At 36.1% G+C, this 17,839-nt stretch overlaps 1 protein-coding gene across 1 annotated transcript in view; it reads left to right on the forward strand.

Annotated features, from left to right (window-relative positions):
- DYNC2H1 (dynein cytoplasmic 2 heavy chain 1) overlaps positions 1–17,839 on the forward strand; it is a 370,694-nt gene that overhangs the window by 324,961 nt on the left and 27,894 nt on the right. Inside the window, exons 85-86 of the mRNA XM_030835708.2 lie at positions 1,948–2,037; positions 12,229–12,338. Coding sequence (XP_030691568.2) covers positions 1,948–2,037; positions 12,229–12,338 — 200 coding nt within the window. The remainder of the gene's footprint in view (positions 1–1,947; positions 2,038–12,228; positions 12,339–17,839) is intronic.

The raw sequence follows: 17,839 nt of genomic DNA on the forward strand, positions 1-17,839 counted from the left end.
AAAAACTATGGCCATAAATCTTGTGATAAGCCTTTTTCTCTACCTTAGGCTTCTTGTGTGTTGGCTGTGGGACAACACCCTTAAGATTCATTGAAGCCTTATTGTTTAACAGAAAGGATCTGCAAGGCATGCCCTTAAGGTCCCAAGAGTACTTTTGTCTGTCTGAGATTGTTTCCTCCCTTTCCTTTAAGTCCTCAAAGTCCCTTAGACCTCCACTATTCTCTTAGAAGCCCTTTATGTTTTCACTTACATTCTGTTGAAGGTTCTTGCAGCTTCAGCCCACCACTCAGTCTCAAATCTAGTGCCATATGTTTTAGGTTTTTGTTAAGGTAGAACCCTGCTTCTGGATACCAAAGAACTGTGTCAGTTAAGTCTTGCTGTATAACAAATCCCACCAAAACTTACCAGGTTAAAACATAATAATTTTTAAAAAATCATTTTATTTTAAGCTTACAGAGCTGAAATTTGGGTAGACCTTGGTAGAGAAAGCTTGTCTCTTCCACTCCGCTCACTCATGTGGCTGGCAAGTCAGTGCTGCCTGAGAGCTGGGAGCCTCAGTTCATCTCCACATGGGCCTCTCCAAAAATTGGACTTCACAATATGTTGGATGGGTTCCAAGATCAAGAGTCACAAAAGACAGGAAATACAAGCAACCAATTTCTTAAGACCTGGACCTGGAAACTGGAACCACATCACTTCTGCTATATTCACAGGACACTTATTTAAGAAGAAGAGCAGACTTCAAGTCTCCACAGAATTGTCAAAGGATTTAGGGATCATGTTTTAAAGTCATCACACCTGTTTCAGTTCACAGCAGAGCTCCAGCACTTAGCTACCATATTCCTAAGAAGGCTTACTTCATTCACCTACAGTAATTGAACTAGATGTTTTCTAAGGTCTTTTTTTCACTGTAAGGTTTGTTATCTTACAATTTCCATTTTCCATACATTGTTGATATACTCTAGCCTGGAGTAGTTTCTCAGCTATGTAATCAGACAGTGTTTTGGGTTAAGAAATTGATGCTCTCTCCTTATTATTCCACTGGAGAAAAATAAATATTAAGTTTGAATGATAGTTACATAATATTTGAAAAATCCAGAAAACTCTCACAGAAAAGGAATATTATAATGAATGTATTAATGGAGAATGTCAGTTAAAAGAAGGTCAGATATTAAAAAGGTAACTTTTTTAGAAAGGTTTTATTTATTTCTTTAATTTAGAGTATTTTCTGTTTTATTCTCTTTTTGTCATATATCTGGTGTGGTTTGGGAGATAAAATTTCTGTAATTCTGTAGGGACACAAGACTAGTTGTTTTTTGTCTTTACTACTTATAAAATGAATTTGTGAAATTTAATTTGATTTCATTACATATCATTTCAAGAAAACATGGTTTGCTACTTTCTATATACTGGTTTATGTTCATTTGTTTATTCTTTCAAGAATTTTTACTTAAAAATATTTTCTTTTAGAGAAACAGGTCAATTCATTCTGACTCTATCATTCAATTTTAATGAGATAAGATCAAAGAAAAGACATATCTTTTTAAAAAGTTTTTTTATTAATTTTTTTATGGAGTATGGTTGCTTTACAATGTTGTGTTCGCCTCCACTGCACAACAAAATGAATCAGCCATACACACATACAGATATCCCCTCCCTTTTGGACTTCCTTCCCATTTAGTTTACCACAGTGCATTAGGTAGAGTTCCCTGTGCTATACAGTATGCTCCCATCAGTTGTCTATTTTATACATACACTGGGATTGACACATATACATTATTGATATTATGTATAAAATAGAAAAAAGACATATCTTAATGAAATGAATTCATGATACACATAATGTGAATTATGCCAAAATAGTTTCCCCATCACACTAATGTTAAAAGATCTTTTATATGTAATATTGTATATGTAAACTTAATTTTGATCCTTTTAAAATTGCAGTGTCCTCTCACATGGCAAAGCAAGTGGGAAGGTCCAGAAGATCCTTTACAATACCTTAGAGGTCTTGTAGCTCGTGCCCTTGCAATACAGGTAAGATGAAATTATTTAGTAATTGTATGACTGTATGACGATTGTACTATAAACTCTCATATTGTTAACCATTCTGCTAGCAACTAGTGAAAATATTATGATTTTGTTCATAGAGCACCGTATATTCCTTTCTTATTCTGTCATCTGTGATTTTACCTAGCACTCTTTAAAAAAAGACAAAACAAAAAGACTGTGTTCTCTCTGTGTAGTGTGGCTTTTCATAATTTTTGAGAATTTAGAGAAAAATCTACAATTTTAATATAGATGGATCATATAGATGGTAACTGAAACTTATTCATAACTGTGACTAATTTGCTTTAGGGTATGTCCCCCCTACAGGGAGCTGCTTTTTTCTGTTTTGTTTTTTTCCAAATTGATCAAGTTTTTTCAGAGTGGCCCAGTCAGGTAAATGAAGGAAAATTGAACAGAATAAGGAACGATATAGACGGAGAAAGACAAGGTGATTATTTTTTTTTAAGGAATAGCAAATGTTATAGGTCAGTTGGTGCATGCAATGTACCACTTTTCCTGTATGGTTTTGCGCTGTCTTACTGCCTTCTTCCTCTGCTTGTTACACTGCTTTCACAAATAACATTCTTTGTCATATCAGCTTATTAGGAGTAACTTGATCAGTGTCCTTCTAGATACAGCAATCCTCATTCATTTTTTTTTTTTTTAGTAGTGCACATACCTGTCCACATCTTTAATTTTTCCCTTAGCAGAACACCCTGCTTTTTACCTTACAGAGAAAATTCAAGCTATGAAATATGACCACTTGAAAATGCCTACCCTTCCCTCCCACCTACAAATTTGTCTAAACCCACCCTCATCATCTTTGTTCTAATACAAAAGTAGTTGACCTTCTGCTGTTGAAGCCTCATCCGTAGAACTGTATACTTGATTTCATCTCCTCTCATCTCTTTAGACACTTCCTCTAGGGGGGCCTTGCCTTGTGTAATTTCATCTTTTCCTCTCTTCTTACTCTATGCTGCCAGTCTGCCAATGGTACTCCTTTGAAGGGGCCAGAACTCATCTGAATGTTTATTTGGCTTCCAGTATAATCAACCTCTCAGTTGTAGGATTATTGAAGAAGAAACTACTGGATCTGAAAATGAGTTTAAAATTAGCAGGTAGAGAAGAACAAGGCAGAGACTCGGGTTTACCCATCTTCCTATCTACTGTGTATATGTCCAGATATAATCTATCAGTAAATGCCAGAAAAATGGAGGGAAGGAAGGATAGAGAAGTCAGAAGAGGAAGGACAAATAGTCCATCGGTGCTCTTAGAAAAATACAGAAATGCTCTGAAGTCCTTGGTATGTTATAATTGCATGGCTGTGATAATTTATCACTTAATGTATGTATCAGTATTATTTGCATTAGATTATTTTATAAAGGGCAGAAACTTTATTTGCTGCCAATGGGTAGCTTTTATTACACTATACGTGTAAGTATGCTTAATAATTATGCTTTGTGCATATAATAAATATATTATTGATACTGAAATTAATATCATTTAAAGCAGTTTTACATAAATTATTACAATTTTCTGGCATGATTATTCATACTAAGTATATTGTATACTGATCATCAAAACTGAAAACTTTTTCACTGTGTGATTTTCTAAAAAGCTTTATAGGCATTTAGCCTTAATTATAATGATAAAATATCCTTTTAACCTTCAGGATAATTTTCAGGCTTGACCATAGTTTATCTTATCTTTCTACCTAGGGAATATGCAATAATTCATCATTTATGTCACCACTTAAGGATATATTTTTATTGTTTTCCTGCCTTAATATTTTTTTTTCAGTTATGAATGTACAGATATCTGCTTCCCTAAGATAACCTTTAGTGTTTGGCATTCACTTTCCATCTAGTCAAGGGTCTGCCAGGTCCTTTGATTTCATACATGCCTTTTATGTTTCACAGATAAGTAACCAGAGCAACTTACAAAGTTTAGAGGAACAGCGTGGCTACTTAGGTGGGGAAGAAAGGGCTGAGAATATTGGGAGGGCAGGGAGAATTAGAAGTACTATTTTCAGAGATCTGAGAAAATGGCAGCTTTTGGTTATTTATGAAAGTGTAATGATCATAGTGCCTGATCAATACAGGGGTTTTGTGCAAATAAGGTGAGAGTGACTGGGTCAAGATGGCATTCATTTATTTAGTCAGTCAAACATATTATAAGCAACAACTTTATGCTAAGCTCTGAGTGAAGTACTGGAGATAAAATGATTAGTCAATTGATACAGTTTCTGCCTCACAGAATTTAAATTTCTTACATTCATTCATCTAGCAATTAAAAATTCTATCTTGGTGCCATGCACTGTGCTGAGGTTGCTGAATATAGAATGGTAAACAAAATAGATATACATTGTGTCCCAAGGAACTGTCCTTACAATTTATCAGAAAAAATAGACAACCGAATAAACAGCAACAGTAAGAGTGACAAAGGAAGTCTAGTACTATGGGAGCAAATAGCAAGAGTACCTAACCTACATGGGAACAGGGAAGTGATGCTTAAGCTGAAAGCTTAGTAGGAATAGACCAAGTGAGGACAAGAGGAAAGACTGTGCCAGACAAGAGGAAAGACTGTGCCAGACAAGAGGAAGGTCAGAGTCAAGAGTAAGCCATGCACTTTTAATAACTAAAAGCAGAGCATAGAGCGCAAGGAGGGGTGTTCAGAGATTAGGCTGGTGGAGCAGTAAAGGCCATGTTATGATAATGTATTAAGGGATTATATTTGATCATAAGGGCAAAAGGGAACACTGTGGGATATTAAGGAGAGAAATCAGATTATGATTATATTTGATCATAAGGGCAAAAGGGAACACTGTGGGATATTAAGGAGAGAAATCAGATTATATTTTAGAGGATCATTTTTCAATATGGAGAGAGTCTTACTCTACTGGGTGACATGGGTTTGAGACTGTCCTCTCAATGCTGGTGATTTAGAGAGAGCCAGAGAACCCTTAGGTACCCAAGCAGTCTCAGCCAAAGAGAGTCTTGCAGTCATTTATCCTATGGTCTCTAAGATCCTTTAGGGCAAGGACTTTTAAAAAAATAATAATTCCACTGTATTTCTAATACGTAGCATACTGCCTTCTGAATAAATGAATGAACAAATGAATGGACTAGATATATAAATATAATATAATATATATAACATATTATTTCCTATTGAGACCCTAGAAATATTTTCCTGACTTCGAGTTTTTCTGCTCTTTCTTCAGAAATAACATCTTCTGAGAGTTTCTTTGGTTCCTGATTTCCACTGTTTGTTTCCCCTTTGGCCTGCAGAATAGCTTCTACAGAAGTTCTCCCTAGTATAGTCTGATTTTTCTGTGTTGATCATTTTAAATTCCAGCATGTTTTCTACCCAGTTCATAAATCTGTGGGGTCAGCATTTGCCTTTTTCCCTCTGTCTTCATATTTTCAACTTCTCACAGTTGGATCCCTTGACTCTACGCCTGCAATTTCTGTTCCAACCTAGCTCATGAGTTGATTCTGTATAAGGATATAAGACCTTCATATCGAGTACCCAGTTAGGCTTGGGTGTGCTAAACAGACCCAGTATTCTGCACATGTTTAATGGGCTCCTGAATGTCTCATTTTACTTCTACTGCTAACCAACCTTGGGGTGCCATGTGTCATTGGCAAACTTTCATGCCCATTTTTTAGGACTGAGCTTCTCAGTAGGTTCTTTCTTTCATTTTAAAATTTATAGTGACTTCTTGAACTCTACACAATTTTTTTGGCCTAACTCGAGCCAGTGGCTGGTACACTCATATACTACCAAATCCTGCCACCCATCATTCTTATGATGGAATCTTGTTTATATCAACTGTTAAGGTCCTTGAAATCTGGGGAGATTTAAGCAATAAAAAGAATTAGTTATTATTGTTGTTATTATTATTAATAAATGCCATTCAGCGTGACATATAAACTATCCTTAGAGTTTATCAGGAAAGACAACAAATAAGCCACAACAATCAAAATGATAAAGGAAGTGCAGTACTCTAGGAATAAATAGCAGAAGTACTACAACCTAGAAGCACTTAATGCTATCTCCATTCCTGTAATGGCCTGAATTAAGTCTGAATCAGGCCTCATTTGGGCACTGTGTAGTAGACTATACCAAAGTACCTTTTCTATCAGCAGACGCTAATGTTATGTTGCTTCCTTCCATCCCCTCCCACTGTGGAACACTGGGAAGCATATTTTTCCCTAGTATAGGCATCAGCCCCTTCACTCTTATGTTTTTCTGAGATTCTTTTTAGGTGCTGCTTCCTATTTTTTGTTCAAATATTCAGGCACACAGTTTCTCGCATGTCTGCAAAGATGCTTGTTGTTAGCCACATAGATTGCTTTAACTTTTTCACTTTGCATTTTACTTCTATGGCCCACTTCAAGAAAACTAATTCTTCACTGAAAAAAAAATATCTGTGAGCCTCTAGCTCTTATTTCTTCCCCTTTAACCCTAATTATCACTAATACATCAGACTGGCATTTCTAGATCTAGAAATGTGGCTCGTTACACCCTTTTTGGGTTCATCTAAATAGCTCTTCTCACTTCCCTAGCAGTAAAATGTACTAGTGACCTATATTTGAGCTTCAGATCACTTTCTTTTCTTTCAGTGCACCACTTCAAACATATACTCAAACTTTTTGAATGATCAAATGAAGGATAGAAAGAAAAATGAATACTTATAAGAACTGAGCATATTTTGGATCTCAGACATACATGTGCTTTAGACACAATCTAGTAATATTTATAATATATGAGGTACATATTTTTATTTCCATTTTTAAAGATGCGAAAAGTAAAACCCCATATTCAAGAATAGTTTACAAAATGTGTATGATAAATGATAGAACTCACACTCAAATTCCCTTTCTATAATAATATCTCAGAGTTTTTGATATCTATCAGCAACATTTTTAAAAGATGTTTCTACCCCTTGAAACCTTTTTATAAGTTGGCCTCAAGGTCACCACACACTTCTGTTTTTTTATCTGTCTATTTCTCTGGCTTTTCTATTCCCTCATCTCTAATTGGATTCCCTAGAGCACAGTCCTCTGTCCTTTTCTATCTGTACTCCACCCATAGTGATCTGATGCCTATGAATCCCATCTAAACTTTTATTATTCTCAGATTTATAGCTCCAGCCCAGTATTCTCCCCTAACTCTGGTGTATACTCAGTATTTTCACTTGGATGTTTAATAAACATCTCAAACTTAACATATTCAAAACTGAACTCCTGCCCTTTACTGAAAAACTTGTGCTACCCGCAGTCTTTCCCGTAAAAGTAAATGACATCTCCACCTTTCTTGAGGCATAGGCACAAGGTCTTGGAATCATTGTTAACTCTTCTCTCATATACTGCATCCATTCAATCAGAAAAATTACCTTGGTTGTACGTTCAAAATATATTCTGAGACACCTCTCACCACTTTCACTGCTACTACCTTGATTGAAGTCATTATTGGTGCAGCTGCCACCTGACTAGTCCTGCTTCCACCCTGGTCTCCTTTCTGGTCAGTTCTCAACCCAGCAGTCTAAATATTCTGGTTAAAGCATCAGATTATATCACTCCTCTCTTGGAAATTTCCCCACGGTTTCTCGTCTCATCCAGAGTAACAAAATCCTTATAGCAACCTACAAGATCTGGCCCGTTTACCTCTCTGATTTCCTCTCCTACTTTTTGCTTCCTAATTTATTCTGTTCCAGCCATACTGGTCTCCTTGCTTTTCAATGAACAGCCTGGCACACTCCCTCAAAGGGACTTTATTCTTCCTGTTTCCTCTACCTGGAATGCTCTCCCTCAGATATCTGCAAGGAAGTTTCTTTTTTCCTTGTTTCTTCTTTTTTTTTTTTTTCAAGGAAAGAAGTTTCTTTATCCCTTCAGGACCATCCTATTTCAGATTGTAACCCTCCTCTTCCTTGATACTTTACATCCTGTTTCCCTTTTAAATTTTTTTCCATAGCCTATATCTCCACCTAATAGTGTATATATTTTACTTGTTTGTTTGTTTGTTTTCTCTGTATTCCTCCACTAAAATGGAAGTTTGATAAGGGCAGAGATTTTTGTCTGTTTACTGCTCTATCCAAGCATGTAGAACAGTGGCTTACACAAGTAGGTTTTTCAATAAATATCTGTTGAATAAATGAATGATTCAGTCAATCTTAGGGTTATTCTCAAGCAAACTGACATAAATCTCTTTCATGCTTCCCAATCATCATGATTCATACACCTGCTGAGATGTATTTTTGTAGTACCCATGAGATATTTCTGAGATTTTAGCTTCTATTTAAATCTACCCAATGAACACTATTGTTCAACTTTATACTCTGTTCCACCATCTAACATTTGAAGGCTTGTTTCATTTTCTCTTAAGATCTTGAACTTTAAAAGTAATTTTATTAAAATTACATTGTTTACTTTTCTTTCATTTTCTGAGGTGTCTTAATCAATTTTGCAAGGTTCTGCAATACTTTGCATTCCTGAGAAGGGAATCTCTTTTTTTCCCCTAACTCAGTAACTTTCACAGTCATTACTGCAATGTTTTACACATACTGGGTACTCCGTAAAAATATTCATAGGAAAACTTACATAAACAAAATTGAAAAAATAGTCTGTATGTGGTCAAAAACCTCCAGCATCCCTATTTTCATGTACTATACTCAGCTAGAAGAGCTACCTTACGGGTATTTTTTATTCATATTCTTTAATTTATTCATCATTTGGTGAATGTTTATTGAATTTTTATTATGTGCCATTCATTGCTCTGCCAATAAGAATCTCTACATTTAGTGGAGATATATAATAAATAAATACATTAAATTAGAATTGCATAGAAAAATACATCTTTGCCAAAATCCTGAGATTTAAGATTAACATACAGTCAAACTTTAAATTGGATTATCACCATTATAGAATGAACTTAGGGTATAGTATATCTGAAATTTTATCCAATAAAATATAGCTATTACTATAGCAGTAGAATTACAGAATTTTAGGCGTCAGATTTTGTACAGAGACAATAATTTCTCAATACTGTCAGCTGATTACTTCTGCCTATAGTCAACTCTCTTGCACATTTGGAATACTAAACAGTAGTCTATGATGATTGGCAGTTTTATAGAAGCAATCCTATAAACCATGCTATTTGTACTGCTTGCAGAAGATAAATCTTGGGTCTAGAAATGTGACAATATAGCAACATAATTGGCTTTCAAGATAACAAAATCTTCTCTGAATTTTTATGTGCATCTCAGCGTTTATCACATGCATACCAATTTCAGCAGCTACCTGGAGTATCACAGTAAGGGGATCTTTACAGCAGAAAACATGCAGAGAATTTAAACTCTTAAGACAAGTTTGGTTTTTTGAAGAACTGGCAGGTTCTAGCAAACAAATTACTTTCCCTGAAAGTAACCGGTGATTGTTAGTAACATTTGCTATGTTGGTACCCTTATTTTCAAAACACTGTTTCAAGGCTTTCCTTGCTTTATACAGCCATTTTTACCACTTAAAGTATTCTATTACATCTGGTATGAACATAGTTTATTAGTATAAAACAAGACAATTGAAAAATGTCTTTTATGTCATGTAGTTTTATCTTTGGTTAAAGAAGAAGAATGAAAGTAGTTGACAATTTTTCTGCTATAGTCAATAAGTCTGTCCTATCAAATACTGTTATTATTTCTGAAAACCCAATGGAAAGTTATGAACAAAACATGTGTACCTTTGATTCCTAAATCAGTCATAGTCCTCACCACTATTCCATTGTCAATGATAAGTGCATGCTGATTTTCCATTCTATAATGTATCTTCTATCAGGTTCACTTTGTTGTTAGCTATATGCAGCTGGAAAACTCTTCACAAGCAAGAAAAGCGGCGATTGGTTTCATTGTTAATTTACACATTGTCACACTTTAAAAGGACTTTAAGATATATACGCTTATCTAATTGTCTATTGCACATAATATTAAAGTAGAATATTTAATATTACTACCAATAATATTAACTTGTTTGTGAATAGTAAAAATAGTTTAGGAAAATATATTTCAGTAACATGTTTTCTAGGAAGAACCTTGAACATAAGGTCTATAGCTTAAAGAAATCTCAAAACTCCTCATACTTCATGTCCTGAAAATGATTGTTAATCTATATTAATGATTTTGTCAGGCTTTTTTTTAACCGCCACAAATTCGAAACCTCAATGAAAAATTGTTCCTAAATAAATATTCCTTTTAATGTCTATTGTTTTGAAATTGGAAAAGTGAGAAAATAAATATTTGATGTATCTAATTTTTCTTTATTTCTTTCTTTTCTGTATTTTTAAAAATTGTTTATGCCTAGATTGAAGATGATTTATATTGGATTTTTTTGTAAATGATATTAGGGCCTTGTTTCTCCTTGAGAAAATTCAAGATGGCAAAGCTAATATTTCATTGTTACTTCATTCTCACAAGATAGAAAGTATTCCCAACTAGAACTTGAAGGACTCATGTTAAATAAAACTAAGTAACCTACAATTAAATTTTGTTCTTAATAATAATTTTATTTAGTGTTGTAAATGCAAGTATGTCAAACAATTTTACAAAGGTCTGAATTTCAAGATAACCAAATATGTATATTATTCTTCATACTAGTTAAATTTTTATTAATATTTCTTGACTAAAATGCTTCCAACATTTTTCCTTACACTTGTCTAGCTATTGTAGTCTCTCAATATTTGTAATAATTATCAATTTCTCTATTTATTGAACTCTAGAGTTCTTAATTTTCTTATATAAAATTAACAGTTTTCACGATTATTTTTAAAACTTTACTCTTGCAATAATAAACTCTCATTTATAGTTTAGAGCAAGAGAATTTCATCCTATAGAGCACATAGGGAGTTATTTTCACTCCAAGTGGCATGTAAAATACCCATTTATATGTGATAGTAAATAATCTAATATTTTAAATAAATCTAAATGTCATACCTTGTTGGCATTTGCAACATTGTTACACTTATTAGATAGGGTAGTAACATCTGTGCTTATACACATATTTATATTATTCATTTCTGGGAATGTCAGGACATTTTTAAAGTAAGCATCTATTTATTGGGCCTGCCAGAAGGTGAAGGCAAATAGTAGATCTTGATGAAATATTGAAGCTGAACTGAACTTTATATCTAATAAATATCAGTATGCTGTAGAGAAAATTGATGTAGATTAAAGGAATTAGAAAGTTAATGGGTTGAAAAGGGTGACACTTCAGCATGAGTGGTCCGATAAGGCCACTTAGGAGGTGATATTTAACAGAGACTTGAATGAAGTAAGAAAGCAAATCATGAACATATCTGAGGGAAAAACAGATGTAGGCAGGGAACAGGCTAACTAGTTAAGAGGTTATTGCAGTAATCCAAGTGATAATATGGTGGTGTTATGGATTAGGGTGGTGGATGTGGAAATGAAGAAGTGCTAAGATTTTTATATCAGACCTGTGAATTTGGCTGTGGGACATGGGAGAGATGTAAAAAATAATTTCAAGGTTTTGGCCTGAGCAATCAATTGAATTTCTCACTGAGCTGAAGGATTCTGGTGATAAAGAAGATTTCCTAGAGAAGAGGAAGGTGGTCTTGCAAATTTAGAATTCTGATTTGAACATGTTTAGATAACTGTTAAACATCATGGTGGAAATGTCAGAAAAGTAAGTGACAGGAAACAGGTAGGAAGGAGTAGCAGATACAATATTGGGAATCATAAGCATACTGGTCTTTAAAACTATAGGATTGACCAAGTAATGGTCCTGAGTACACCCCAATATTGGGAATTCCAGGAAAGGAGGAGGAGTCAATGATGGACACCAAGAAGTTATAGTCAGGAAGACAGAAGAAAGACTGGGAGACTGTAGTGATTGAGAAGCCAAAAGAAGAAAGTGTTTTAAGAAGGTCAAAGTGTTTTAAAAAGGTCAAATACTATAGATGAAATTAGACAATGTTTTTTTGTTATGAAGTGGCACAGATAAATATCAATAGGATAATAGCTGGTGAGAAGAAGGACCAAGAGAGGGTATTTTTTGGTTTGGTTTGGTTTTTAGTGGGAACTATTTCACCATATCTGTATCCAATCTTTATCTTTCAAGTTTGCAAAGTTTTTAAATGTGTGTTCGTGTATCTCCCTCCTCCTAGAACTGGGTGGAGAGAGCTGAAAACCAGACTCTTCTCTCCGATACACTTGACCTATCAGAACTCTTCCACCCAGACACATTTCTCAATGCGCTTCGCCAGGAAACTGCAAGGTAAATAGAATGAAATACTTATTTGTCTGAGAGGGTAATTATACTTTGATTTGTTCACTTCTGATCACATTCCCTTGATTGTCAAGAAATAAATTTATTGTTGAATCCAGATAGTTATATTATTTCTTAATACTTGACGTTTAATAACAGTAAACTTCTAGTTTAGAGAACACTGCTTTCAATTATGATGTGTTTTATATTAGAATTGAAAAAGGCAAAACAATTTTTAAAATTTTGGTCATTTATTTATCTAGACCTATTGTGTCCAATATGGTAGGCAGAAGTCAAATGATGCTATTTAAATTTAAATGATTTATTCCTGATATTAGTGGATATGGTTTCAGTTTTTCACCATTCAGAATGATGTTGGCTGAGGGTTTGTCATATGTGGCCTGTATTATGTTGAGGTAAGTTCCCTCTGTGCCTACTTTCTGGAGAGACTTTATCATAAATGGGTGTTGAATTTTGTCGAAAGCTTTTTCTGCATCTGTTGAGATGATCGTATGTTTTTTCTCCTTCAATTTGTTAATATGGTGTATCACATTGATTGATTTGCGTATATTGAAGAATCCTTGCATTCCTGGGATAAACCCCACTTGATCATGGTGTATGATCCTTTTAATGTACTGCTGGATTCTGTTTGCTAGTATTTTGTTGAGGATTTTTGCATCTATGTTCATCAGTGATATTGGCCTGTAGTTGTCTTTTTTTGTGACATCTGTCTGGTTTTGGTATCAGGGCCTCATAGAATAAGATTAGGAGTGTTCCTCTCTTTGCTATATTTTGGAAGAGTTTGAGAAGGATAGTATTCACCTGTAAAGCCATCTGGTCCTGGTCTTTTCTTTGTTGGAAAATTAATCACAGTTTGTTGGAAGATTTTTAACACAGTTTCAATTTCAGTGCTTGTGATTGGTCCATTTATATTTTCTATTTCTTCCTGGTTCAGTCTCAGAAGGTTGTGCTTTTCAAAGAATTTGTCCATTTCTTCCAGTTGTCCATTTTACTAGTATATAATTGCTTGTAATAATCTCTCATGATCCTTTGTATTTCTGCAGTGTCAGTTGTTACTTCTTTTTCATTTCTAATTCTATTGATTTGAGTCTTCTCCCTTTTTTTCTTGAAGAGTCTGGCTAATGGTTTATCAATTTTATTTATCTTCGTAAAGAACCAGCTTTTAGTTTTATTGATCTTTGCTATCGTTTCCTTCACTGTTTACGGATGATGTGATACTTACTATACATAGAGAATCCTAAAGATGCTACCAGAAAACTACTACAGCTAATCAATGAATTTGGTAAAGTAGCAGGAAACAAAATTAATGCACAGGAATCTGTTGCATTCCTATACACTAATGATGAAAAATCTGAAAGAGAAATTAAGGAAAAACTCCCATTTACCACTGCAACAAAAAGAATAAAATACCTAGGAATAAACCTACCTAAGGAGACAAAAGACCTGTATGCAGAAAACTATAAGACACTGATGAAAGAAATTAAAGATGATACAAACAGATGGAGAGCTATACCATATACTTGGATTGGAAGAATCAACATTGTGAAAATGACTATACTACCCAAAGCAATCTACAGATCCAATGCAATCCCTATCAACCTACCACTGGCACTTTTCACAGAACTAGAACAAAAAAATTCACAATTAGTATGGAAACATAAAAGACCCTGAATAGCCAAAGCAATCTTGAGAAAGAAAAACAGAGCTGGAGGAATCAGGCTCCCTGACCTCAGACTATACTACAAAAGCTACAGTAATCAAGACAGTATGGTACTGGCAAAAAAACAGACATGTAGATCAATGGAACAGATAGAAAGCCCAGAGATAAACCCACTCATATGGTCACCTTATCTTTGATAAAGGAGGCAAGAATATACGATGGAGCAATGACACTCTCTTCAATAAGTGGTGCTGGGAAACCTGGACAGCCACATGTGAAAAATGAAATTAGAACACTCCCTAACACCATACACAAAAATAAACTCAGATGGATTAAAGACCTAAATGTAAGGCCAGACACGATAAAACTCTTAGAGGAAAACATAGGCAGAGCACTCTATGACATAAATCACAGCAAGATCCTTTTTGACCCACCTCCTAGAGAAGTGGAAATAAAAACAAAAATAAACAAATGGGACCTAATGAAACTTCAAAGCTTTTGCACAGTAGAGGAAACCATAAACAAGACGAAAAGCCAACCTTCAAAATGAGAGAAACTATTTGCAAACATAGCAACTAACAAAGGATTAATCTCCAAATATACAACTCATGCAGCTCAATATCAAAAGAAAAACCCAATCCAAAAATGGGCAGAAGACCTAAATAGACATTTCTCCAGAGAAGATATACAGATTGCCAACAGACACGTGTAAGGATGCTCAACATCACTAATCATTAGGGAAATGCAAATCAAAACTAAAGTGAGGTATTGCCTCACAGCAGTCAGAATGGCCATCATCAAAAATCTACAAACAATAAATGCTGGAGAGGGTGTGGAGAAAAGGGAACCCTCTTGCACTGTTGATGGGAATGTAAATTGATGCAGCCACTATGGAGAACCGTATGGAGGTTCCTTGAAAACTAAAAATAGAACTACCATACAACCCAGCAATCCCACTACTGGGCATATACCCTGAGGAAACCATAATTCAAAAAGAGTCATGTACCACACTGTTCATTGCAGCTGTATTTACAATAGCCAGAACATGGAAGCAACCTAAGTGTCCATTGACAGATGAATGGATAAAGAAGATGTGGCACATATCACAATGGAATATTACTCAGCCATAAAAAAAAACGAAATTGAGTTGTTTGTAGTAAGGTGGATGGACCTAGAGACTGTCATACAGAATGAAGTAAGTCAGAAAGAGAAAAACAAATACCATATGCTAAGGCATATATATGGAATCTAAAAAAAATAGTTCTGAAGAACCTAGGGGCACAACTAAAATAAAGTCACAGACATAGAGAATGGACTTGAGGACACAGGGATGGGGAAGGGTAAGCTGGGATGAAGTGAAAGAGTGGCATGGACATATATACACTACCAAATTTAAAATAGCTAGTGGGAAGCAGCCTCATAGCACAGGGAGATCAGCTCCCTGCTTTGTGACCACCTAGAGGGGTGGGATAGGGAGGGTGGGAGGGAGACGCAAGAGGTAGGGGATATGGGGATATATGTATACATATAGCTGATTCACTTTGTTCTACAGCAGCAACTAACACAACATTGTAATGCAATTGTACTCCAATGAAGATGTAAAAAAGAAATTAAATGATTTAAAGTTAAAATGGATTAAGGAGACTAGATGGTTGCATAAGAGGATGTGACCCTCATCTTCTCCCCTGAACAAATCTGAAATACATCTACAGGAGGAGCATTTCTCAGTGAAAACTAACTGGAACTGGTAGAAGGACTCCTTTAAAACTGAGGCTGTAAGAAAAATACACATGTAATCAGGTAGGTAGGGAAGAAAAGCAATCAAATCAGGACCTGTGCCCCAGAGAGGGGACTCAGAGGAAAAGGGTGATTATATGGGCAGACCCTAGCCCTGGGGAGTGAGTGGGTCAAGCCACAGACTAGGCTTCCCAGTCCTGGGGTCCTACATGGAGGAAATAAGCCCCCTCACTGGTTGGAGGAACACTGTGACAAATAGAAGGGCTGGGAGAATCCTGGGCTCCATTCAAGAGGAGTGTGTGTGCACTGGCTAGCCTCTGGGGCAAGGTGGAGAGAGGTCTGCTCTAGTGGCTGCTGAGTTTCCCGTGACTGCCTCATCATACACCCCAGACTGAGCTAAGCAAAAGCTCTGGCCCCTCGTAGTCATGCCACAGTATGGCACTGGATCTGGGGTGGCCAGGACCAGGGAAAAGACTTGACTTTGGGATGCAGAGGTGATTTAGTCCCAGGGTGGACCCTGGGTGGGCTGTGGTGGCCATTGTTGGCACTTACTCAAGTGGTGCCCTAGAAGCAGTCCAGAGGGCAGCCGCTGTACACCACAGCTCAACCCACCACCTTGCCCCAGCATACACAGAGAAACCACAGAGGCCCTGCCTCCCCTTTGGGGCACAGAGGAGGTTGGAGATAGTGATCAGTTGTGAGAGACAAAGAGGTCTTGCCCCCACGGCAGGGAAGAGAGGTCTGCTCTAGTGGCTGCCTGTTTTCCTCCAACCACCTCATCATGTGCCTCAGCTCAAGCTAAGCAAATGGTTGGACCCCACTTAGTCCATGCCACAGCACAGCCCTTGATCTGGGGCGGCTGCGACCAGGGAAAAGACTCAACCGTGGTCTGTGGCTGAGCAGAACCACAGATGCCTACACAGACAGCACATTGGACTGCTGTATGCACATGAACCTCACTTGATTCAGCACTCCCCTCCTGGGACAAAATTCCTGGTGTGGGGAGTGGGGAAAACCTACACTTAAAGGAAATGGAGCCAGTTCGAGCCTGACACACAGGTCTTCTTCTGCAGCAACATGGGATCAGACCCTGACCCTGGGAGGGCAGTGATGGTTACTGACCAGAGAAGAAGCCTTGCCTCACACCCCAGGCCAGCTCTGTCTCCAGCCCCACCACTTACCAAGGCGATAGCTGCCAGCACACTCTGAGGAAAGACATGACTGGCATCCACATCAAATCCAGCTCTCCCACCAAAGGCATTGAACATATGTAGTCAGCATAGAGACACTCAAACATAAGAACACCCCTTTAAGATGCAATAGGTAACTGTTTCACCTAAATTCATAGAGGCAGAGAAAGTTAAGTCTAAAAAAATGAAAAGGCAGAGGAACTACTCTCAATTGAAAGATCAAGAGAAAAAATAAATAATGAAAGAGAAATAAACAATTTACCAGATAAAGAGTTAGACACATTGGTAGTGAAAATGTTACTTGAATTAGGAAAAAGAATTGATCTAAAAAATGAACATGTTCTCAAGGAACTAGAAAATATAAAGATCCAGTCAAAAATAAATAATTTAATAGCTGAAATAACACATTAGAAGGAATGAATAGCAGACTAAGTGATATAGAAGAATGCATAAGTGATCTGGAAGACAGAATAATGGAAATCATCCAATCAGAGCACCAGGAGAAAAAAAAAATTTTTTTTAAAAAGCAATCTAAGAAACATGTCTGATAACATTAAGTGTCCCAACTTTCGCATTTTAGTGGTTCCAGAAAGAGACGAGAGAGAGAAGGAGAGTGAAAATGTATTTGAGGAAATTGTGTCTGAAAACTCAGAAACCTGAAGAAGGAAATAGATATCTAGGTACAGGAAGTACAGAGGGTCTCAAACAAGATGAACCCAAACAGACCCACACCAAGATATATCATAATTAAAATGGAAAAATTTTTAAATAGAGAATTCTAAAGGCAGCAAGAAAAAAATAGAGAGCCATACACAAGGGAATCCCCATAAGGCTATCAACTGATTTCTCTGCAGAAACATTGCAGGCCAGAAAGGATATATTTAAAATCCTGAAAAGGAAAC

This window comes from Globicephala melas, chromosome 8 (assembly GCF_963455315.2).
Source record: "Globicephala melas chromosome 8, mGloMel1.2, whole genome shotgun sequence".
Lineage (NCBI taxonomy): Eukaryota > Metazoa > Chordata > Mammalia > Artiodactyla > Delphinidae > Globicephala > Globicephala melas.